The sequence below is a fragment of the Colias eurytheme genome, chromosome 28 (genome assembly GCF_061535395.1).
Source record: "Colias eurytheme isolate Ceu_HAF_F1 chromosome 28, ilColEury1 Martin Lab GWU primary, whole genome shotgun sequence".
In the NCBI taxonomy this organism is placed as follows: domain Eukaryota; kingdom Metazoa; phylum Arthropoda; class Insecta; order Lepidoptera; family Pieridae; genus Colias; species Colias eurytheme.
In genome coordinates, this window is record NC_143007.1 from 1624559 (window position 1) to 1649482 (window position 24924).

Below are 24924 nucleotides of genomic sequence, written 5' to 3' on the forward strand. Positions count from 1 at the left end.
CTCAATTATTTGTTCTTGGGTCTGGGTGTTATTATTTATATATGTATTTATTAAATACATATTATATTTATCGTCGCCTAGTACCCACAACACAAGCCTTAATTGAGCTTACTGTGGGACTAGGTTGATTTGTGTAATAATGTCTTATAATATTTATTTATTTATATTTATTTATTTATTTCTTCTTCTTCTTCTATTTGAATAAAATCAACTAAGTTATCAATATGTACATATTAACAGCTTATGAACGTAGGTATATTGATTAAACAAAATAGGAACACCCTATACAGCAATAACACGAATCGAAAGCCGAAATACACAATATAAAAAATCCAACCTCTCGCTCCAACCCACACTAATAACCATCGCCGTCTCTTTCCCCCACCCAAAATTAATTCACCATCATAAAATGAGCTCCACATCAAAATGGGTGTAGCCGTTCCGGGGATCAGGGGTGAATAGTTGAAAAGGGACTAATAATTTACTTGGGCACGGTAAAATAATAATTATCTTTGGTCGTTTTACTTTTTTTTATTAACTGTCAAATTATTGTACCTAGGTAGGTGATAGGGTGCATATGGCGTAATAAATGTTAGGCTTTTTTCAGTATTTTATCAAAATCTCTGCACTACCTATAAGTTTATATTTTTTTGGCATAAAAGCTATTTCTCTAAATAATACATTTTCTAAATGTCTTCATAACTTGAAGTAACAAATTACAGGTTAACTTGAAGACTCATGATCAGATTTTAAATATTTTTCAGCTCGCGCGCATAGGTATGTACCTACTCATGGTTGAGTATTTTTGTGTTTAGGGGATATTTGGTCATTGCAATTTGTCTGACTGATTAAATATAACATTGTAGTAGTTATCTTAATAATATATTAAAAAAATCAGACATTTAAAAATAAATTAAGTTCATTTATTTTTGGCTCAGGTGGCACAGGTGTCACTAGTAGAGCTCCACAAACACTCAGATATTAAAAAGTACAATAGAGACTACTGTGAACCGAGACTTATATGCTTTAGAAAATAAGTTGTGTCTTACGGCTCTGGGATCTAACTCTAATAGGTATAATAATTATTTATTATGGTTGATCATTATTGCTACATCTTAAGGTGTGTACCTATATGAACTATGAATACATATCTATTTTTTAATTGTTCAAAAATGTAGAAAATAAGGTATTTCAGATCGCAAGTAGCAGCTCAATATATAATATCTACATATAATGAGGATGATAAAAAAGTGATTTCGACGCAATATTGACGATATTTACGAATCTAGAAACTAATTTGTAAAATAATATATGTAACGCTTTTCCAGCTTATGGAATTAGTAATTTTGACACGAAAAACTTCGTAACTACAAATAAACTTCAAATTATCTATAAAGTTTCAAAAATAGTTATCATTTATCATGTTTATTTAATATCCAATTACTTAAAATCATCAAAATTTGTAAAAAAAATCCCAAAAAAAGCGCCAAAAATATCCACCATGCTGTCAATCGGGCCGCCATGTTGGAATTATAATCAAAGCGGTATATCTTTGTGAAGGGATGACTTCATATAATTCTTATTAATCTATGCTCTATGCTCTATAGTCTATAGTTCACTCAATGATCTATGGTCTGCAATGACTAAGTATATATCTATGGTTTTAATTATCTTTTTTTCGGGACATGAAAATAAAATTCGGAGAAGGTTTTCGCTCAAGTCGTAATTTTTATTTGATTGTGGGTATTATTAATTATGTTTTTTAAAGTAATAATTAAAATATTATATTTAAAAGTTAGGGATTGTAAATATTATCAACTGGGTATATTTTTGTTTAGATTTTCTAATCGTTTTTCATTTGTTATACCTACTAATTACATCAACAATCATTCACGGCTAATTACTCCCACGTTGACTACACAATTAAAAAGTTCGCATCAATTTCGGCGCAGCAAAGCGCAGAGGGCGGTCGGGCATACAATAGCACTTTTAAAATCACCTATAATTTACGATCTTCCCAAAAAAAGATACAATATTTTGACATTTTCACCGTACCATTGAAACAGTTATTTATGTGTGTCGGTGTGTTTGTGTGTTTTTATATATTTTTTCGATACACCTGACTCGGACTGTGGGTGGTCCCAATAATTTTTACTAGTACCTATAGAAAAATAACGTATTGAGATATTCATATTTTTATTTTTATTTGATACTAGCTGCTCCGCGCGGTTTCACCCCCATGGCTCTGCTCCTGTTGGTCGTAGCGTGATGATATTATAGCCTATAGCCTTCCTCGATAAATGATCTATCTAACACTGAAAGTTTTTTTCAAATCGGACCAGTAGTTCTCGAGATTAGCGCGTTCAAACAAACAAACAAACTCTTCAGCTTTATAATATTAGTATAGAACGTATAGAATAATGTGATTTTTTGGTGATAACATTTTGGTTGGTTGGTTTTAGTCTTTAGATCTGTATAGGTAATAAATATAACAATAGTTATGGTATAATTACCGATTATTTGAATTGAAATTGAATAATTTTACAAAAAATTATAACTTAATTACATTTATTATTTTTAAATAGGTACCTATATAGTTATTAATTACTAGAAAATTTTAATTAGAAAATATTACGGATTTTGATGATTTTTTTTTGGATAGAGCGATTCAAGAGGAATGTTGTAGTACCTATATAATTTAATATTAGGTTTTAGACAAAGCGGGTGAAGCCGCGGGAGGAAAGCTAGGAATATAAAATACTGTCTTTCCGCCCGCGGCTTCGCCCTCTTTTTCTAAGAAAAACCCGCATAGTTCCCGTTCCCGTGGGATTTCCGGGATAAAACCTATCCTATGTCCAGTACCAACCCTAAACCAGTCCAAGTCACCCTCTATATGTGTGCTAAATTACATTGTAATCGGTTCTCAAACTCAAACTCAAACATTCATTTATTCAATTAGACTACTATTTAGTAGCACTTTCGAATCGTCATTACATAGTATTTTTAACATTTACCACCGATTCGGAAAGCAGTAGAAGCAGTAGAAGCAGAGAAGAATCGGCAAGAAACTCCATAGTTGCTCTTTTAAAATAATGTCAATAAATTTACATAATATGTAACTTATATCTAACTACATAATATGCCAAAGAACTGTCCTGTGGTTTTTACGCGACAACCCTCCATGGGTCTTTATCGTCCATATATTCCTGAATACTCAGTAGGTAGTATTTGCTCTATCACGCAAATACTACTGAATATTGTATTTAATATTCAGTAGTATTTGCGTGATAGAGTAACAAACATACACACATACACATACATCTATCCTCACAAACTTTCGCATTTATAACATTAGTACTTAGTAGGATAGGATAGGATGTAACAACTTACCTCACCTTTTCCTGGTCCCTATAATAAAATTTCGTTGTTCCTATATTTTACCATCAATTTAAAGGTATACCATATCTATAATCTACTAGCGGTCCGCCCCGGCTTCGCCCGTGGTACATGTTTATGTTTTCTCTACATAAGAACCATCCTCGTACTTCAAGGAATATAATAAAAAAAGAATTGTCGAAATCGGTTCAGCCGTTCTCGAGTTATGCGCTTACCAACACATTTTGCGATTCATTTTTATATATAAAGATAGAATGCGTAAAATATTTAGATCATGTGTGAAATATAATTAATTTTATGCTTTGTTACAGGTACGAAGGCGAAAGTGCATTTACATCAAACGAACATAGAGCTAGAGCAAGAGCATTCTTTCGCGATCTTTTAGTGTAAACGAAAACTTATTCAGTGTTGTTCAGTATTAGAACATTGCATAGAATCTTTTCGAACGCACTAAGAACAACGAAATAATGCTATACGCCTGTTTACACTAAAATAATTTGACATAGTGGGGTTGGAATGAGCATGCGTTTGATGTACCTAAATGCAACACCTAAAGAACCACAGCACCGATATAGATGAAAGGAGAATGGGCAAATTGGGCCTGAAACTTTGGCTAAGACCAATACACACGAAATATTGTTTTTGTGATAGATCATTACACATAACTTACGAAAAAAATAAAATAAAAAAATAAATCAACCGGGTTCTTGTACAGTCAAGGCAAAAAGTTTTATTTATTTGGCTATTATTTTGCGCACAATAACGGTGTTTTTAATAATTCGAGTGAAGTAAATATAAATCTAAATGTCACTGAAGTGACTGACTTTAACCACAAAAAACGTCTAACTACGTTGAATAAACACGGTATCTAGGTACCTGTTACAAAACATAATTTTAGTGTATTTCGGTTATTAGAAGGCTTAAGATTAGTACGTATTTGTAAGTGTAAGTGAATTGGAGTAACATAAAGATATTGTCATTGTCTTATAACAGTTATGTATTGCAAAAAATATTATACACAAAGAAATAAAACTTGATGTGACTGTACAAAAACCCGGTTGATTATTTTTTTATATATATTTTTCCCGTTATGTATGTGTTATGATCTATTATAAAAACAATATCTCATGTGTATTGGTCCAACTCAAGGGTTCAGGCCCAACTTCCATAGTAAAATGCCCATTCTCCTTTGGAATTAAAATAGTCCATCTGTTAGATACATGTGTTAGACCCTTTAACTGTTAACAGTTAAGGTGGTAATCAAACATGTTTTTACTGTCACACACCTACCCTCGAAAAAGATATTACATATAATTAAAAATAGTCATGATTATTTCTTTGTGTAACATTGTAAAACTTGTAAATAGGTACTTATATTATTGAAGTGAAACTTCTTTAGGCGCCTTGAGAGTAAAATTTCAAGGTTGCGTCATGGCAATACCGTCACGTCATGGAGTAATGCGACGATTTTTATATCTTTGAATCTTGCCAAAGAACTTTCACTTATGACACGTGTTCTCGGCACACACGCTCTTTTTTTATTAGTTCATACATTCCCTTCTTAAAATATTTTTATTATTAAGTACCTAAGTTTATTTACTGCTGCTTGGAATAAAGTCAATTTTAAGGAAAGAAATCGTGTTTTATTTTACCTACCTTATACTTAGACCTACTAATAGTACTAAGTAGCATACAGATAATAACCTAAGGCCTAGAACCTAGGGCTCAACTCATAATATTCTAGATTTCTTAATATCTAATATAATATCAACACTCTAAAATAACCTATAACTTACTTAAATAAATAATTAATAATTCTTGTTTGAATTTAAACACCTGAAATCTACTTATTTCAAAATTTCTTAATAAAGCTTTTGTTTGTTTGGTTGATTGAACGCGCTTATCTCAGGAACTACTAGTCCGATTTGAAAAATTCTTTCTCTGTTACATAGCCGATTTATCGAGGAAGTCTTGTAGTCTAACACTAAGGCCAATAGAAGCGGAGCAATGCGGGTTTTACCGCGGGGCACAGCTAGTCTCTACATAGTAAATATTAAACAAAGTCGTTGTCGTTGTCTGTCCATCCCTATATTATGTACCTATGCTTTATTTTGAGGCAGTTTTTCAATACAGAGAGGTGTTTCATATAATTTGTAAAGTTTTAGATGAAGCGGGCGAAGCCGCGTGCGCAAAGCTAGTCCTCCAGCTAATATTAATGCGATTAAGTTTATAGCTGTACCTAGTTATTAGTATGTTTATTTCATCAAGCAAAAACTGCTGAACCGATTTCCATGAAATTTGGCACACACATAGAGGGTGATTTGGATTAACACATACTTTAGGATGGTTTTTATCTCAAAAATCAGACGGGAACGGGAACTATACAGGTTTACCTATGACTACGCGGGCAACGCCGCATGCGGAAAGCTAGTTGAAACCAATAGGATCATTTCGGGTAAAACCGCATGGCACAGCTAGTTATAAATAAATCACAACAGACGGTAACATGAATCCGATAATTTCGGACATGGCGTCCATTTCATGTCTGCTAAAACTGCGGTCAGGACCGGACGACACCTGACGCCGTGGTCGCGATGACCGGCAGATGTTAATAATATGTTAATAATATATTTAATTGTATAAATAACTTAAATATCATAAATTATTGGTTTTGACTTCTGGTCATTGTGCAAAGAGTTTCTTGTCCACTCTACGATGTACTGCTTTCGTAAGTATTAAATTGTGTAGGTATGTTGAAATTTGAAAATGAATAATTACCTACCTAATGTTCGAGTTTGTGTTGTTATATTGTGTTTAATCTTAAAACCAATATTATGAGATCAACGATGTTTTAGTTGAATCGATGGCAAAGTTTTTGAAGGATATTTATTAGGTATTTTAAAAAATTCTGTTTCATACAAATTACTAGATGTAGCCACATAAGAAGCCTATGTGAAGGTTCAGGTATACCTTCAGGTTATAATCTACCTTTTTACTAAATTTCATACAAGTCCGACAAGCTGTTTACCTATGTCTGAATCTATAGCATACGGTATACCTCTTTACCAAAGTAAAAGAATTTGTGAGAAATATGCAAAAAATGAATTTACATAAAACCACGCTTGTCAGAATTCAGAATAGTAATGCTAATCACCTAAAAGTGTAACAACTAACAAAGACCATATTATTTAGTCCATGCAAAGACTAATGATTATTATAAACTATATTTGTACCAAAGTTTCATGCAGATTCGATCAGTAATTTCTATACTAAATTGAAACACAAACATTCTAATAAATATTCGTGTTTATAAGAATCAATAAATGAGCCCTTGAAAATAACACAAGCATATTGACTCAAATTTAACGGGAATCAAACCGCAAGGCATACAATGTTGCTGCGGTCGCGAATTCGTCTTTTTCCGTATCAAATTATAAATGTGGTTATTGTAATGTATAATTTAATTTTTGTTTAAACCGCGTCTTGTTAAGTCTTGTTTGTTTGATACTTTTGTACAGTTGAGTTAATTTGGGTGTTATTTGTTGGTAAATGAGGATTGTTTTAAAATTAATAGGTGTTTTTTATGAATTACATTATACCTACCTAGGTAGGTATGTGTTTGGATTATCAGTCTTCAGCATTTTGTCCAATTAGCTTTGACATACTAAACTAATTAAATTATGATCAGATTGACAGAAAATAAACATTTATTTACATATTTATTAAACAGAAAATGAATTATTATGAGAAGATAAAAAATAATTGTTTTAATATTAAGTCTATAATTTAACATTTCAGTATTCAATCATACTGTTCATTACAATATAATATATTAATTGTTCTATTCCAAACACTGTTAATTTAAATAAATAATTATTAAATAATACACTTCAATCGAGTCTAGAGCGACATCTAGTGTAGTAGTAGCTATATTATTTTAAACGAAGCTTTTGCTATATGTAACAATAGTTTCTAAAATGAACGACAGATGGCGTTAAATTTAATTATGTAACGACATCTAGTGTTCAGTAGCTGTACTACTTAAACAACACATTTTGTCACTGTAACAATAGTTTTTATTGACGTCGCTAGATGGCGCTTAAACTAATCATGACATTTTCAAGAAAAAAGTAAAAAATGATTTTATTATTTTTATATTCGGGTTCTATACCTATGTCAATTGTTAAATTAACAATTTACAGCTATGTACATGATAGTGAGACATTTTTATGATTTGATTACAACGCCATCTTTTGATTTTCGATTATAGCAGAGTAGAAATACTTTTCTGCCAGCCAGGACTCGACAATCTTTTTCAGATATTTATTGAATGAAACGTATTCCAGTAATTTGAATCTCGGTATCGATTTAGACAGCAAGATTTTTATGAATTTTAGTATTTTGTAAGTAGGGACTAATTCGACCTAGCCCCTAGGCGGTAATTAAAAATATGTTAGGACGGTTAAAAAATGCTTCTAGAATTAGTCTAAACTCTAACTGAATAAATAAATGTTTGAGTTTGAGATGGTTTGAGTAAGCTAGGTTTTATTTTAGAAAATAAGATAATTTGGGAAATATGTTTTGACTAGGGGCTGGAGCTTCAACTTGACGTTGAGCGTGTGAGTATAAAACGAAGTCGCTGTCGCTGTCTGTCCATCCCTATTTAATAATATATGCTTAAATCTACGCAACGGATTTTGATGAGATTTTTTTGATAGTGTTTCTTGAGGAAGGTTTTAGTACTTATATTATATGTTAAATTTTCGACAACGCGGGCGAACCACGAAAGCTAGTATATTATATAGCCTATAGCAGATCACGTATGATACTTATTGATCCAATATGTTAGAGATAACCTCATGCAAAAAAACACTCTATTTTTAAATTATAGGTACTAGCTTTCCGCCCGCGACTTCGCCCGCGTTTTCAAAGAAAAACCCACATAGTTCCTGTTCCCGTGGGATTTACGGGATGAAACCTATGTGTTAATCCAAGTTAACCTCTTAATTTCATTGTAATCGATCCAGTAGTATTTGCGTGAAAGAGTAACAAAACATACACATCCATCCTCATAAACATTTATAATATGTATTAGTAGGCAGTAGGAAGTATAGATTTGCGTCAGGTATTATTTGTTTTTGTTATGACAGGATTTCAGTACCGTAGTAGGTATCTATTTAGTAATTTAGGGTGTCTTTTCCACCCATAATGTGTGAGAATGTGAAGCGAGGAATATGTTTATAAATAATCAATAGCTACTATTAGGTATTCTGTGCCAATAGTAGAGATTGTCTAATCTAAAAATGAACGCCCCTCCACTAAACTTAATTGTTTCAATGTGTGAGGACAAATAATTATTGAACCACTTTATATGTGTGCGCGCGTCAATTCTACTGCAAACTTTGACACTCGCGCACTGATTTGTCAACTAATCGGGCGATCAGTTCAGGTGCCTAGCATTGTATGGCGGGGAGAGCGCGCTATGTACGGAATGACACGTCCGTTCTGTCGTGCATCGCGTCATTTATGCACTAGTTGGCCAACTGGTCCTGTCGTTCGGGCATGGACGGGACTGGAGGACTGAACGACCAATGAGGCAGACCAATTTGTGTGTATTGCGTCTATACACGTACTTTGAATGTGAGCGTAAACACAGTGGAGGGGCGTTCATTTTTAGATTAGACAATCTCTACCTACCGCTTCAAACGCTAAATGCTTCAACCTTCAAACTAAATGAAGCGATATCTCGCTACACATCGCACATTATTGGTGAAAAGCACCCAGTTTGGTTTAAGGTAAGAAAATAAAACAAAATGTACATAATCATTCATTTATTACATAATTCCTATAGTATTCGTATATCACACAGAGGAGCTTACTTACAACTACAGCACATACATAATGTATTAGAAAATATTAATATTACAAAAATACAAGAATTCGACGGACACTAATAAAATTATGACATTCGACAAATTCGTTTTTGAAGATAATATCATATAATTCTTCTTCTAAAATATTAAATAATTCTTAATTACGTAATTTTAGTCAAAAAAGAAATGAAATTAACTACATATTGTAACATAATTTTCCAGTGAATGATATTTTATTAAATTAAAGAAATTACACATTTTTTATCTATTCACTTAGATGAAAATATGTAAATAATATTCAGATATTAGGTAAATAATTTTAATTAAAAATATCGATACAACAAAATAATTAAAATATCAGGAGAAGATAAATGTTCGATGAATATTATTATTTTAGCAAGTAGAAAAATTTATATACAACATTTGAAATGCGTCTCATATTATAAAATTGTATTTCATAATAATAGAATTAAGTATACTATGTACAATAGATAGGAAAATATTACATTATTATTAAAAATCCATATTTAATCTAAATGCATGTCACAAACTAGTGCAAAATAACATTTATAACGGCTTAGGATTAAATAATTCTAGGATTCACAGAAACCTAGGACATTGTGTCCTAGGTTTCCTAATGATAATTAGTACCATTTTATTTTAGGAATCATCTTCTTAATTTCGACTGGGAAGAAGTAACTATAGAACTATAAATTAATATTGAATTTTATCACTATCCATGCAGCCGTTTTTGAGTTATGGTGTAACAAACATACAAACTTTCACATTAATATATAGGATAGGTAAGTACAGGATTTCTTATAAGGGCATTCGTACTCGTTAAATAAAATTTAAATGTGATGTTTATTTTTTCAATAATTAAGCACCTTTCTAAGTAAAATTAAAAACTTAACGTAAACTTCTTTTTCTCCCGTAATTGCTTGATCATCATTTCAATTTAATATTCAGATAAAATACAGAATTTTCCGAGATACACATTTTAAAACAGACAGACTTTCAAAATTCTAGTAATACTACTTTTATACTGTGGTTTTACTTGCGTTGTGTCATAAATAAAGTACTATGACATAAACTTATATTATGTCTAAAGGTATTTTTTAAATTTTCTAGTCCATAGTAAAAACATCTTTTTTTAATGCATGTTTGTTTATTTCCCCCAAAAACAAATTAAATATAAAATTTTCAAGTTTTGTTTGAAACCAAACTTCTTCCAAACGGCTTGATAAATTTTAATGGAATTTAATATATGTTGTGCCGTGTGCCGTTAATTTTTTTTATGTACCTTAAGTGAATTTCCATCACACTTTGTTTGTTTTACAACTTTGTTTCAAAATCTTTCTCATTTTCAATTTATTTGTCAATTATTCCAAATTATCTTTAAAAGTATCTTAAAATTAAACACAATAAATCTATATATTTCGTTTATTTATTTTATTCCTATTATATTTATACTTAAAACAAATGCAATAAAATAATGTGTTAAGACTTACATGTATTGGAAAAATATCCATTTATTTTTATAACCAGAGTTTGAAATTAACCAGCCGTTATGTAAAAATTAAACGACTGTTTTATTTTAAACTCTAGTTAGACAGTAACATAGTTTAAAATATAAATAACTGATTTTGTTACATAAACTCAAATACTGTATGTTTGTATGCACATAACTTGGAAAAGGCTCAATCGTTTTTAGTGAACTTTGTAAATTTGAAAGATTGACATAATTCTTTTACAAAAAGTTACAATATGTACAAGTTACAAATATTATTACACATAGTATTCATAGAAAATTTTCCCAAAGGTAAGTACATAAAAAACATTTTTCAGAAGTATGAAAAGAAATAATATTCTCATTGTATGTATGAGTCTATACCAGCATAACTTTTAAACGCCTGAACTGATATTGATACAGTTTTTATAGTGCATTAGGATAATTCTGAATGTACTTTCAAAAATTCATATTCCTTCTTCAGATAACAGAGATAAAATATGAAATTAAATAGTTTTGATTCTAATAATGTTTATATTTATTACAATCACCAGCTATTTATTATCCAAAATTACCCTCAAAAACACATAAATACGTTTCAATACATATTTAAGTTATGTATTAATTTTTAATTCATAACAAAATCAGCAATATTATATTTACAATTGACATATGTATGAAAAAAAAAGTCGTGTGTCACTCGGGGACTGCCGCGGTAAAGCTATTGCATGCTATGCCTTCAAGCCACACCTCCGTGCCCGTCCCCGTGGGGAGCGTGAGGTTTTTTCGTTACGGAATTTCTGAATTCGGTCCCCGCGCTAAAGACCCGCGATAGAAGCTATGCAATAGCTTAAAAACTATTTTTGGTGTTTCAATACAATTTCAAAAATAATATAATTAAGTAGACAGAGTCAGGTGCAATATTAAGTATAACATAAAACCACTTATTTCATATACTTGAGATAGGAACTTAGTTTTTATAACAATTAAAATATGATACAAACTAAATTACTTGTATTTTGTATAATAGCGGATACATACTGACAAAATATATATTTATTTATGTATTATAATTAAAATTATTGATAAATACAGGATGTTTTTTCTGACAGTGTCAAAATTTTCATAATTTGAAAATTTATGTACTATATTTTATAGTATGAAATTTCATAATTTTTTTAAACTATTAAAAAAAACATCCTGTATATAAGTATTGTCACAAGCAAATAAAACTTAAACTTAAAAATCACTAAGTGAGGGTAGATGAAGATATTATTTTATTACTACCCACATTTTTTAGGGGAAAAAAAATATGTTATAGATTGATTTCTAGCAATATTATAAATGCGAAAATTTGTGAGTCTGTTTGTTTGTAACACAAAAATGAGAATTTTTAACATGGTTTTACAGTGATAATAAGAATATTGTTATGTATGACAATGTTTCATACTATTCAAGTAGCCAGCTTGATAAAAGATATTTTTATCTAATAAAAAGGTATTTAAGTACAAATAAAATGAAATAATCACATTTAAACTCTAACCATAACATCCAATGATCAAACACAGTAGCTACCAAACTGCTGTAACAATTTTCATGTTATGTAAAAGAGAGATAGCTCGCATTCTTTTTTAATACATAGACTTCTATTTATTTGACATAATCATACAGACATGATCGCTATTTCGTAATTTCATTAGAAACGCCCAAAATTCTATTACATTTGGATCCTCTACAATAAGCAATGTTGGCCAAACAAATGATGGTCAATGTTTGCCGCCATTACGGCGATTACGAATAAACATCTACAATGACGGCTGATCATAGACATTTACTGCCTTACCACAAAAAACTTAGGGTTTAACTTTAAGCGCGGGTTCTCTTTAATCTGGTTGTGTCGTATTTCACATAGACAACTATTAAAGTGACAGATCCCTGGTTTAAAGTTAGACTGTGTTTAAATTGTTTTGTGGCAAGACCATTAGGCTCTTGACTATCGTGATTGCCTCTACTTGCCCAACGCTGCCCATTGTGAATACCCATGACGGTGTATTTAGATCAAACGAACATAGAGCTAGAGAAAAACTATTATTAAGGGCCGATTTTTCGATGCTTGGATAAAACTTATTCATCGAATAATGTATAAAACTACCATTTTAAAAACGTATTCTAATTGCCCGTATTTGACAGTTTACGTGACATTTTAAAATTATCGTGTAATACTTTATTGGACGGATAAGTTTTATCCAAGCATTGAAAAATCGGCCCTTAGTGATATTTTATTGTAAACAAAAACTCATTCAGTGTTGTTCAGTATTAGAACATTGCATAGAATCTTTTCGAACGCACTAAGAACAACAAAAGAATGTTCTACGCCTGTTTACACTAAAATAATTTCACATAGTTGGGTTAGAATGAGCATTTGCTCCTTTGATCTCAATGCAACGTTTTATTACACCAATCATTTTACACTCAAAAGCTCATCTATTAAAACATTAAATCGGAAAGTCAATACTGGACTTATTTAAACATAAGTACGTACGTACATACCACTGTTTCCTTACTATGTACACGTATCACTTGCGGTCACTTACACTTTGTCACTATCACTAACACTTTGTCGTTATCACTATTATTATCACTATCACTTAGCCGAACAGGGTTTTCAGGTCGTGTTCGTACAGGGCTATAACCAGCATAATACCTATACCGGTAGCTAAACCCATCAATTGTAGGATACATTGGCATAGCGTTCCTTCCTTGCTATGGGAAGTGCTTAGTTCTGGCATCTGGAAGTAAAAAATAATATATTAATATACTAGTGGTCCGCCCCGGCTTCGCCCGTGGTACCTACATGTTTAAACTATCCTATCTCTCAAGTTGGATCGAACTGCACGTGGTGTGCGAATTTTATTATAATTGGTTAAGTGGTTTAGGAGTCCATTGAGGACAAACATTGTGTCACGAGTATATATTAAGATGTGTGAAATGTTAATTTGTTGATACTTATGTAGCTATAGCCATATTGGTATTTGGCTGTGGATTGTCTGGCGGATAATTATAGTTTATAAAATGTTTTGTCAGAAATATAATTTAGTGATAACAAGCACTTCCTCTGACACATGACTATAATTTTATATGTTTATCTGGCACCTAATTATGGTGTTAACAGGCTGATTATCTGGCATATTATTATGGTGCTGAGAAACGATTAATCGTCTGGCATATATATGTACTTACTAGATTTCCTCCCGCGGCTTCGCCCGCGTTTTCAAAGAAAAACCCGCATAGTTCCCGTTCCCGTGGGATTTCCGGGATAAAACCTATCCATGTGTTAATCCAAGTTACCCTCTATATGTGTGCTAAATTTCATTGTAATCGGTTTAGTAGTATTTGCGTGAAAGAGTAACAAACATCCACACATCCATACTTACAAACTTTCGCCTTTATAATAGTAGTAGGATAATGATTAGGTGCTGCTTGCTATGAAATAACAATGGGGTTGTGACCCTCACGACCCAAAATTACCATACAGCTGCTTGCTGCAACAGAGAACAGCTATCGCGTAGCAGACGGGAACAGCCATCCCACATACCCAACACATGGTTTATGGTGTTGACCGTAACCCCTCGTGACCAATACGACCCCTTCCGACCCCCAACTCACCATATCAACGAGTGCAATATATAAAAACATGCCAGCTGCAGCTGCAAACAGCCAACGCGTAGCAGATGGAGCATGTCCTGCTAACACGCCGCACACCATACCAGCAAGGCATAGTGCTGAAGATAGTATGTTGTAGCACACGGCCCGTTTTACGGACATGCCCGCTTTTAGGAGTACCGCGAAGTCGCCTGGAATTTGATAAATGTGTGTTATGAATTGGTAAAACATATTAAGGGTGCTTAATGCTTATGCACTAATAATAGCGAGAAATGTTGTAAATAACAAATGCAATGTGAAAAAGCACCCTAAATATAAATAAATAATTCAGGTCCATTTTCACACACGGCATGATCTGATCTAAGCTTTCACTTATGTTATGGAAATCAGATGGCTGATAAACATACATATATAATTTTAAATAAATACTTATATATAGATATGTAACACCCAGACAGAGCAAACATCTATGTTCATCACACAAATATTTGCCCCGGGTGGGAATCGAACCCACGACCTCTGGCTTGGAAGGCAGGGCCACTACAAAACAAGCCAACCGGTCAGTCAAGAAGATAATATGTATGGATGTATTACAAGTGTATTTTTTGGGGTTAATCTATAAAATATACGTACTCGTATACAGGAAGGAAATTTTCTATGTGCCCTAGAGGGTACTTAAAATACTTTTCAATAATTCCTTATAATTTTGTTCACTTTTTGGGTATATCCACGGAAGAAAGGACTTCGAATTAATTGATATGTGACTGTGTATTATAATTTTGCCGTATCGACGTAATATCAATTATTTGGTACTAGCGGTCCGCCACGGCTTCGACCGTGGTATACATTTACGTTATCTCTCCATACGAACCATCCTCGTACTTCAAGGAATATAATAAAAAAATAATTATCGAAATCGGTCCACCCGTTCACGCGTGATGCCGTGACCAAGGAAAACGGGTTTCATTTTATACAGGGTGTAATCGTTAAGTGTGCACAGGCGATTATTCCGTAACTATTACAGATATCAAAAAACTTTAAACTGATATCGAAAGTACTTAACCTAATGAGTAAAATGGCCATAATAAATTTTTAAAAATAATACGAGAAATATCTAAAAAATTAACTTTAAACCCTCCCATACATTTAGTATGAGATATGAATATCCCATGTACATGGGTTGATCCAAAAGTAATGATAATCAATATTAAACAAGGTCATTACAGTTAAAATAATTATGTATTTCTCTAGATAGTCTTCTAACTAGATAATATACTTCGATATTTTTTTTCCTTAACTTAGAAAAAAAAACTTTGACTTCATCTACAAAAACCCCTCAAAATCGGCCATCACTTCGCTGTCGTCTTAAAATTTCTTGTATCGACGGTGTTTCTTGTGCCGAGGTAAGAGATAGAATTAACTAGGAGCTAGATCTTACAAACAGGGTGGGTGTTCAAGCATTTTCAATGCCGATTTTTGATTGGCAGCCATCGCAACTGACGCTTTGTGATCTGGTGCGTTGTCTTGGTGAACCAACATTCAAGACCGAAGTTTGCCATGTCTCTTTTTCTTACTAACCTACCCGCAATCTTTTAATTTGGTCTGTGTAGTAAGAGCCCTGTGTAGTAGTGGCTACCTTCTTAAAATATTCCACATTTCTTCAGCGTCCCAAAAAACTACGGCTTTAATCTATCCCACTAATTTTCACTTTGAAAATCTTCACCGTCACTTTGGAAGCTCGCATCCAGGCCATTGATTGTTTCTTGGTTTCAGCATAAACATGGTGAACCCAGGTAACGCCCATGGTCACAAATCGTGACAAAAAATTATCCTGATCTCATTAAAAATTTAGAAATTCACCCTCTAAATGTCGAATCGTTGTTTCTTCTTTTCGTCGGGAAACATTCTGGCTCGCACTGTTCACATTAAAATTAATGTTAATACTTGGAAACGTGGCCTGTAGATATAATTTTTTTGTGATAACTTAGTGATTACATGAGCAAGCAAAAAACATTTATTTTATATTTTTATGTGCACAGGAAATACCCAATTATCATTACTTTTGGATCAACCTATACATTTAATATGAAAGATTTTAGCTTTTTTTTTGTTTTTTTGGTTTTCTGCTTTAATTACTTCGCAAATTTGGAGGGAAGTTCATTTAGAAACTGTAAATATACCTCCTCATTGTATTGCACAATAAGGACGTCACTTCGAAAATCTACTATGAATACAAAATGTATGGGAAATAAATTGTATGGGAGCGTTTAATGTAACATTTTTGGTTATTTCTCGTTTTATTTTTAAAAATTTATTATGGCCATTTTACTCATTAGGTTAAGTACTTTCGATGTCAGTTTAAAGTTTTTTGATATCTGCAATAGTTACGGAATAATCGCTTGTGCACACTTAACGATTACACCCTGTATAGTTACTAGCGGTCCGCCCCGGCTTCGCCCGTGGTACATATGAAAAATAGATGTTGGCCGATTCTCAGACTTACCCGATATGCACAGAAAATTTCATGAGAATCGGTCCACCCGTTTCGGAGGAGTATGCAGACTAACATTGTGACACGAGAATTTTATATATAAGATAGTTATATAAATACAGATTTGAATGAAATTTATTATGGTATTAGAAAGATTATGGTATTATTACATCGTAAAACTGTGACGTCAACAATTTTCACTTTACACATACGAACGGGGCTAATATCAACTTTAAATAAGAGGGAAATTAATACCTAACGGCTTTCAGTTAGAAAGCCTGTACTTAGTAAAATTAGACGGAAAGTAGGTTACACTGTTATATCTATCGTCTGGGTCAGACGGTAAAATAAACATTTTAAACTATTATTATTGAGCATTCGTATGCAATTTCTAAACGTTTAAAAATTATGTAATCAAAGTAACGATGATGACATTTGTATACTTAGTCTGTGTGTTTTAAAATTACGTTATAAATACGAAAAAAATATAAAATATAAATACAATATAATATACGATGAAATAAAACTTTTTATAAGAATAGCTTATTAATTTTGAACATTAATGTTTAAGCTTTAATCGACGGTCGAATTGCAACCAACTCACTTTAAGTGATGAGTCAGTTACACGATTAAAGTTGAATTTCGACTTTAGAGAAGTTAAAGTTAGGTCGAATTTTGACCAACTAACTTTAAGTAATAACTAATAAGTGAAACTTGAAATAGGTCGAATTTGAATGACACAATATTATAATTTATAAGGTCGAGTTAAGTCAAATTTCGACCATTCTCGATTATCTCGATTAAATTGGCGAATGACACGAGCAGGAGCCAGGAATGATGTCAAATTTGGACCATATATTATTGACTAATGTCGCGAATTAGAGTGAAATCGAATTTTGACAAACTCACTTTAAATGAGAAGTTGTAAAGTGAGTTGGTCAAAATTCGAACAATTGTACAAGTTTAAGTGAGTTGGTCAAATGACCTGGTTATGTCTCTCACCTAACACAATTTCGACAAACTCACTTTAAGTGATAATTGAGACCAGTTGTAAAGTGAATTGGTCGAAGTTCAACGAATTGTATAAGTTTAAGTAAGTTGGTCAAATTTAGTGGTCAAGTCACTCACCCAACTCATGCGGCAACTCGTGGCATAATACTGCAATGGCTGTTGAAAAACCACCGGCGATGTTTGATGCGAATGCAGCCCCTGAAATTGTAATAATTTTATTTTTAAATCACTACGCAGTATAAAACAAAGCTTATTGCTATTGTGTACACTGTAAACCAAAGATTGAAACATACACAGACACGGTCAGAAGCGATTTGTGCGACTCTGTGTTTACTTAAATCTTCAAAAACACGCAACGATTTTTGTGTGTGTGTGTGTGTAAATGCTAAACACTACAGTGACTCACCGATCGCCATGCCGTCGGTGAAGTTGTGCAGCCCGTCGCCCATGATCACCATCCACGCGACGGACGACATCGAAGATGGCGGCGCGTGCACGTGGCCGTGCGCGTGCGAGTGACCGTGATGGGCGCGAGAGTGCTCCCTATACGAGCGAGTTATTTATTATATTATTTGACCAATTACTTCACTACATAGTATAAACTATAAAACAAAGTCGCTTTCTCTGTCCCTATGTCCCTTTGTATGCTTAAATTTTTAAAACTACGCAACGGATTTTGATGCGGTTTTTTTTAATAGTTTTACCTATTCTTAAAATTTATTTTAATATAAAAGTAATTGAAATTTTTGATTTCTTTTAAATTACCAGACAAATATTTATATAATTGGATGAATGTGTCAAGTACAATTTCTATCTTTAAATAAATAATTATCTATGCACATATAATAACTTATTTTAAATGCATTTAAATTTAACCCTGAAACACATTTTACAATAAAAGAGTTACATCATTGTTATCTTATTAATTATAATAATATTTCATATTATCATCGTACCCAAAACCTATTAAAAATATTCTTAACTGTCAAGTGTTGCTAACGGAATTTAGGTAACCTAACTTGACTAAAATAATCAGTTAGACTAATTGATATAAAATTTAAAAAAATGTGTGCGTGTACTAGTGTATACACGTAAGAAGTGAAACTTCTTTATGATCTTATTTTTCAACAAATAATTTACTATATGCAACTTTACGGAAATACGTTGAATAAAAGATGGCGCGTTACGGAAAAATGTCACGCGTAAGGAAACATGTTACACTAAATTTTTTTCCAACCTCGATATAGAAGTTTCACTTCAATAATGGACACACAATCACGCTCAAAAATTGTCCAGAGCAAAAGTCTGCCTATGCGTGTATTGGGCAGAGTTTTCTAATTAGCGATACAAATAGACTTTGAACATTACTACCACCGAATAAGGTGTTAATTTTGAATGAATGAATGAATGAATGTTTTATACAACGCCGCTCGGACATACTTTGACGACCTATTAATATAATTTAGGATGGGTCTAGTTGTTCATAATGCCTCAATGATTTCTACACAAAACCATACACATGCTTTTATTTGTCATTTACTCTATATCTTAACTATTTAACTTGTCTATAATCTAATCTACAAATTTTTTATTTTTGAAAAAAATGTATGCGTGTACTAGAGTACACACGTAAGAAGTGAAACTTCTTTATGACCTTAAAAATGTCACGAGTATGGCGTAACGCAAAAATGTCACGCGTAAAGCGTAACGCAAAAATGTCACGCGTACGGCGTAACGCAAAAATGTTACACTAAATTTTTGTCCAACCCCGATAAAGAAGTTTCACTTCAATTAGTGTAACATTTTTTCGTTACGCGTGACATTTTTCCGTTACGCGCCATCTTGTTCTTATCCATACCATGCGTGATTCGACGTATTTCTGTCAAGTTGCATATAGTAAATTATTTTTTGAAAAATAAGGTCTTAAAGAAGTTTTACTCCTTACGTGTGTACACTAGTACACGCACACATTTTTATTATAATCACTCACCTCAAAATAACAGTATAACTGTCACCATCCTTCAAATCCTTAACATCATCCTTATGTTTAATATTGTTCATTTCTACAACGGCTGGTGCCTCTCCCTTTAACAGCCAATCTTTAGCTGTAGGCTCATTTTCTTTCCCCTCAGGATTCAACGCATTCGACGACACTACACTAACACTATTATTATGTTTATTATTCGCTTTCGGGCTTGGTGGAACACCATCTCGCATGTGATGTTCATCATGTGTGTCTGTATCGATTTCATCGTAACAATATGGATATTCTGAGTACTTATGTTTACACGTTTTCGTTGTTGGATCACCCTTTTCGTCCCTCTTAAAGATTTTCATTAGAGAATTTGACGTGGAGTTCGATATTGGCGCTTTAGAGCCTCCCGAACAACCTCCGACTGTTTCGTCTTTAAGCACCCTGACTCTTGAAGGCAGTTTGTCTTCTTCGAGCTTTTGGCGCCTCTTTCTCCACTCTACGACCACTGTGAGGCCCTTTTCCGTGAAATAGAAGAATACTACGCCCAACATGGCTGCCAGGCCTTTCCACATGCCATCGTCATGTGACGCTCTAATTTCTATGGCATTTTCTGAATGATCATGTTCCATGGGACTCATGGCGTGTGGCATTAAATGCAACAAGGCATCCCCACAAAGTGTGCCTACAGCTAGAGCTACTAAGAACTGTAGTATGTGATTATAATACGTCTTATGCATGATTGGTATCACAGCCACACCTAACAGCCCGCAAGCACTGATCGCGCTTATACTTAAAGAAGAATATAACCACACGTGAAACATATTCTTTGAATATGCATTCTCCTTTTCTTTGTGTCGTACGTCTAATCGGTTTGATGGGAAGTTCATTTCTTTTAAACAACCGTCCCTGAAAGACAAATTTATTGTGTAATCTCAATCAAAGTAGTACATTTATTATAGACTGAATTATTATATCATATTTCAATTTACTCCGGAAAGTAAGTTGTGTATTCTTAACTTCAAGATCACATATTTTTTATTAAATTTAAGATTTAACTAGAATCTAGTCGAATCCTCCACAATTCTGCATACTATAAATCATCTAAATCCCATACCAAATATTAATCGTGGAACTTATTATAAAAACTCACCTCTCTATAGAACTATTGGCAAGTTTCTGGTACAATAGGATAGGGCATATCGCCCTCAACGCGTCTTCCGATATGAGATTCTCAGCCTCGTGGTCATCGACCGCGTGGTCACTGTGACCGTGCTCGTGGTCGTGGTCGTGAGGTTTTAACCTCGTGTTGACCGTTGTGATTAGTTCTGAACTGCTTACACACTGTGAAAAGAGGAAGATATACAGTTTCTATTTAGCATTTTCTTTGCCAATATCTATATGACGTTTATATGGCGTGGGTAAAGAAAATGATACTAAAACTAAGCAGAAAAAATATTGGAAATCTTTGCGAGACTAACTGTGGTCTAGCACAGATTACAGTTAGTCTTGCAAAGATTTCCAATATTTTTCATGGAGACCGCTCCATTCCTGACACGTTTTTAAATGAGAGCTGAATATCTTCAATAATACTGTTTTTAATACCTAGTTTAAGCTAGTGAAGAACCATCTGGTCAACCATAAGATAGAATTAAACATCATAGTTATTGATCTTGATAAATTTAATATGAATTTTTAACCAATGCATTCATTTTTTTAAGTATGATGAACAGCATAATAGACCGGACTCTCAGTGGAGTTTCGTTTGCAAAAATCGCGGACCTAAATCTGACTTCTGATATAAATTGTATAGATCCCAGACATCCTATAGACAGATGTTGCCAACCAGTTCTGTGGTCCCCCTGCCCGCACCCCGGTAATTAAATATGGCATACAAAGAAAAAAATAAAAATTTCCAAAACATGCCGTGTGGGGTATCAAATGAAAGAGCTTATTGAGTAGATCACGAATATATAGCATACTATATACATTTCTTACACTTCCTCTAAGATTTTTTAGAAAATTTACGAAAATGGTCCATTTTTGAGTTAACTTTAAACCACTATAGATTGAAAACTCATGAATATATTTTTTAAATTATTATTTTAAATAATTAACAATAGTCCATTGTTTACGATTCAATATTTCGTACAGTGAAATAGTTGCATGGGGGAGTGGGGGGAGCATTCAAAGATGGCGAGTATATTTTCAAGTTCATATAGTATATAGTTATTTTCATCAAATCCACCACATAGCTCACTTATATTATATTACGAACTATTGAATCATAAACAATGGACTATCTTTAAATATTTAAAATAATAGTTTAAAAAATATATTCATGAGTTTTCAATCTATAGTGGTTTAAAGTTAACTCAAAAATGGACCATTTTCGTAAATTTTCTAAAAAATCTTAGAGGAAGTGTAAGAAATGTATATAGTATGCTATATATTCGTGATCTACTCAATAAGCTCTTTCATTTGATACCCCACACAGCATGTTTTGGAAATTTTTATTTTTTTCTTTGTATGCCATATTTAATTACCGGGGTGCGGGCAGGGGGACCACAAAACTGGTTGGCAACATCTGTCTATAGGATGTCTGGGATCTATACAATATATATCAGAAGTCAGATTTAGGTCCGCGATTTTTGCAAACGAACATCTCCTTGGAGCCTGCTCTATAATATTCAACAGATTACTACATTAACTATGTCATTCTAAAGTCAACCAACGATTAAAAACCAACAGGATATTGAAAATCGACACTTAAAAAAAATGCAATCAACATAAAAACGATTATCAAAACGTGTGATGTGATTAAAAAGAAATTTATTAACACATCAACACCTTTTTTTTTATAGTGGAGAAATAACACATCAACACCTGCTGCTTAATCACTGAGTTAATTTAGTTTATCAGCCGCTTAAACTTTCGTCACGTGAGAGAAAAAATTCTTTTAAAGTACATAATTTCCTTTTCCATTTAAATTAGAGAACATTTTTATGTATACAGCTGATGTCTATTGTCTATATCTATTGCTCTTTTTTTGCTTCTAACGTTATCTAGTAAGTCTGAATAAACGTGCCAAAAACAATACTATATGCTTAAAACCGTCTACTCACCTACCTGCAACAGGGGCAATATTAGAATAATCTCGGTTGCACGGCGGTCGGAGCAATTTCATTTGTTCTCTAAATTGCCCCTACTTGCCTATACACATCACAATTAAGGAGCCAATTAAGGGTCTAATTCCAATATTACGCCTGCTGCAGGTACTTGAGTAGCCAGTTTTTAGTTTAAGCGGCTTCACCACCTACTTTTCTGCTATCCAACCAACTGCTTTCCTACCAACAAACAAAAATCCACTTACACTAACTTCATCATCCTTCATGCTCTGTCCATAATATATATAATCCTTATTCTCAATCTTGTGTACACCCCCCTCAACTAATTTGTGTAGATCCAACCCTCTGAGCATCTTATTGAAGCCAGTTAGATTCATCGTCATGGACCCAGCGTCACCATACAGCCTAAAGATCTGCTCTATATATGCTGCTGGGTTCACATTCCTGACTTCGCGTTTGTGCCTCAACTTTTGGTGTCTCTTCGTTTGTATCTTCTCCAGGTTATACGTTGGTATCATGTCCATGTCTATGGAGGGTGTGTATGTGTGCAGGCTGTGTGTGTCTACGTGCGATGCGCATGTGTGCGCCGCGCAAAGCAGACAGAACATGCATACTGTGACCAGGTGACGCGCCATGTTGTGTCACGAGCTCTTGGTCATATCTTACAGGATCTGTGGACAACGGAATAGAGTTTTAGTACATCAGAAGATTATACACTTAAGAAAATATCAGAGAAGAAACCAGCACACAGGAATATTGTACAAAAGCCTGTCTTATCACTAACAAGTGATCTCTACTCGACAATCTGTGGTATTGGAAATACTAGAAGAATATATTTTATACATCTTTTCATTAGATCTTGCAATAATAGGCAATGCTTATCCCATAGGAGAAAAAAAAATATGAAATAGTAATTTAATTTTAAGGTGGTCGTAGGTTTTATCACACGAATATGGTATGGCACAGAAAAATTCAACTTTTTTTACAAGGGAATATTTTAAATCTGTTTTTTTTTTCGATCATAGATAGTTTCAGTCTGGTAGATATTTTACCATTCACTGATATAAGTAAAAGTCAAAATAATGTCAAGCAAAGTTAAACAATGCACAAAAGAATTAATTAACAAACGATATCGACGCAAAAAAATAATGCAAATGAAACAAAAAACGATTATCATACAAGTGATGTAATTGAAAAAGGAAAACTATCACATTATATCAAAAAGTCATGTGAATATTAAATTGAATATTAAAAAAGAGCAGTAAATAAAAAACTTATTGAGAATTCTATTTGGATATAGGTAGTAGGTACCAAAGAAATGAAGTCCAAGATGCCTAATTTTGATCTTGGATTCCTAAATTTGATGCCTAAATTTGACTAAATTTAAATAGCTTGAAACAACAACCTGGACAAAAATATTTTGTGTGTATTTCTATACCTTTCCTTTTCATCAATGATGAATTTAGAAGGGTAGACGTTTGAAAATAAAAGTCTAGAGAAGAACTTATTCAATCTTAAATTTTTCAAAATTCACAAAAAATCTACGTATTGTAGTCTGTAGAGCATTAACGATTGATTCCTTAAGAAATCAGGAAATACGGAATTAGTTAGTAGTAGGTAATATATAAAAGACCATAATTTAGGCGTAATTTAACTCTACTTAAAGACGATACGATTATCAATTTTAATATTATAATTTCATTTCGTATTATAATTTTGACTCAATTTTTTTTTCAGAAAATTATACACTATTCTTCTAAATATACCCCCCCCCCAGCTTTGCCATCTCCCTTAATTTATCCATTGCGTAAAACACTCACAAAAAATAATTAAATTGTCGTAAGTACTGATAATTAATTTTCCGATCACGTGTGATGCCT

At 32.9% G+C, this 24924-nt stretch overlaps 1 protein-coding gene across 4 annotated transcripts in view; it reads right to left on the reverse strand.

Annotated features, from left to right (window-relative positions):
- Window positions 1–10133: 10133 nt before the first annotated feature.
- The window catches only part of foi (solute carrier family 39 fear-of-intimacy), a 51772-nt gene continuing 36981 nt past the window's right edge, over window positions 10134–24924 (reverse strand). For 3 of the 4 annotated variants that reach the window (XM_090117493.1, XM_090117495.1, XM_090117494.1), the window contains exons 2-8: window positions 23290–23715; window positions 21070–21260; window positions 19935–20825; window positions 18351–18487; window positions 18062–18142; window positions 14446–14633; window positions 10134–13568 (exon numbers count right to left, since the gene is read on the reverse strand). In XM_090117493.1, coding sequence (XP_089973619.1) covers window positions 13428–13568; window positions 14446–14633; window positions 18062–18142; window positions 18351–18487; window positions 19935–20825; window positions 21070–21260; window positions 23290–23679 — 2019 coding nt within the window. In that variant the 5' untranslated portion in view covers window positions 23680–23715 and the 3' untranslated portion in view covers window positions 10134–13427. The remainder of the gene's footprint in view (window positions 13569–14445; window positions 14634–18061; window positions 18143–18350; window positions 18488–19934; window positions 20826–21069; window positions 21261–23289; window positions 23716–24924) is intronic. The other variant, XM_090117496.1, reaches the window with a different exon arrangement.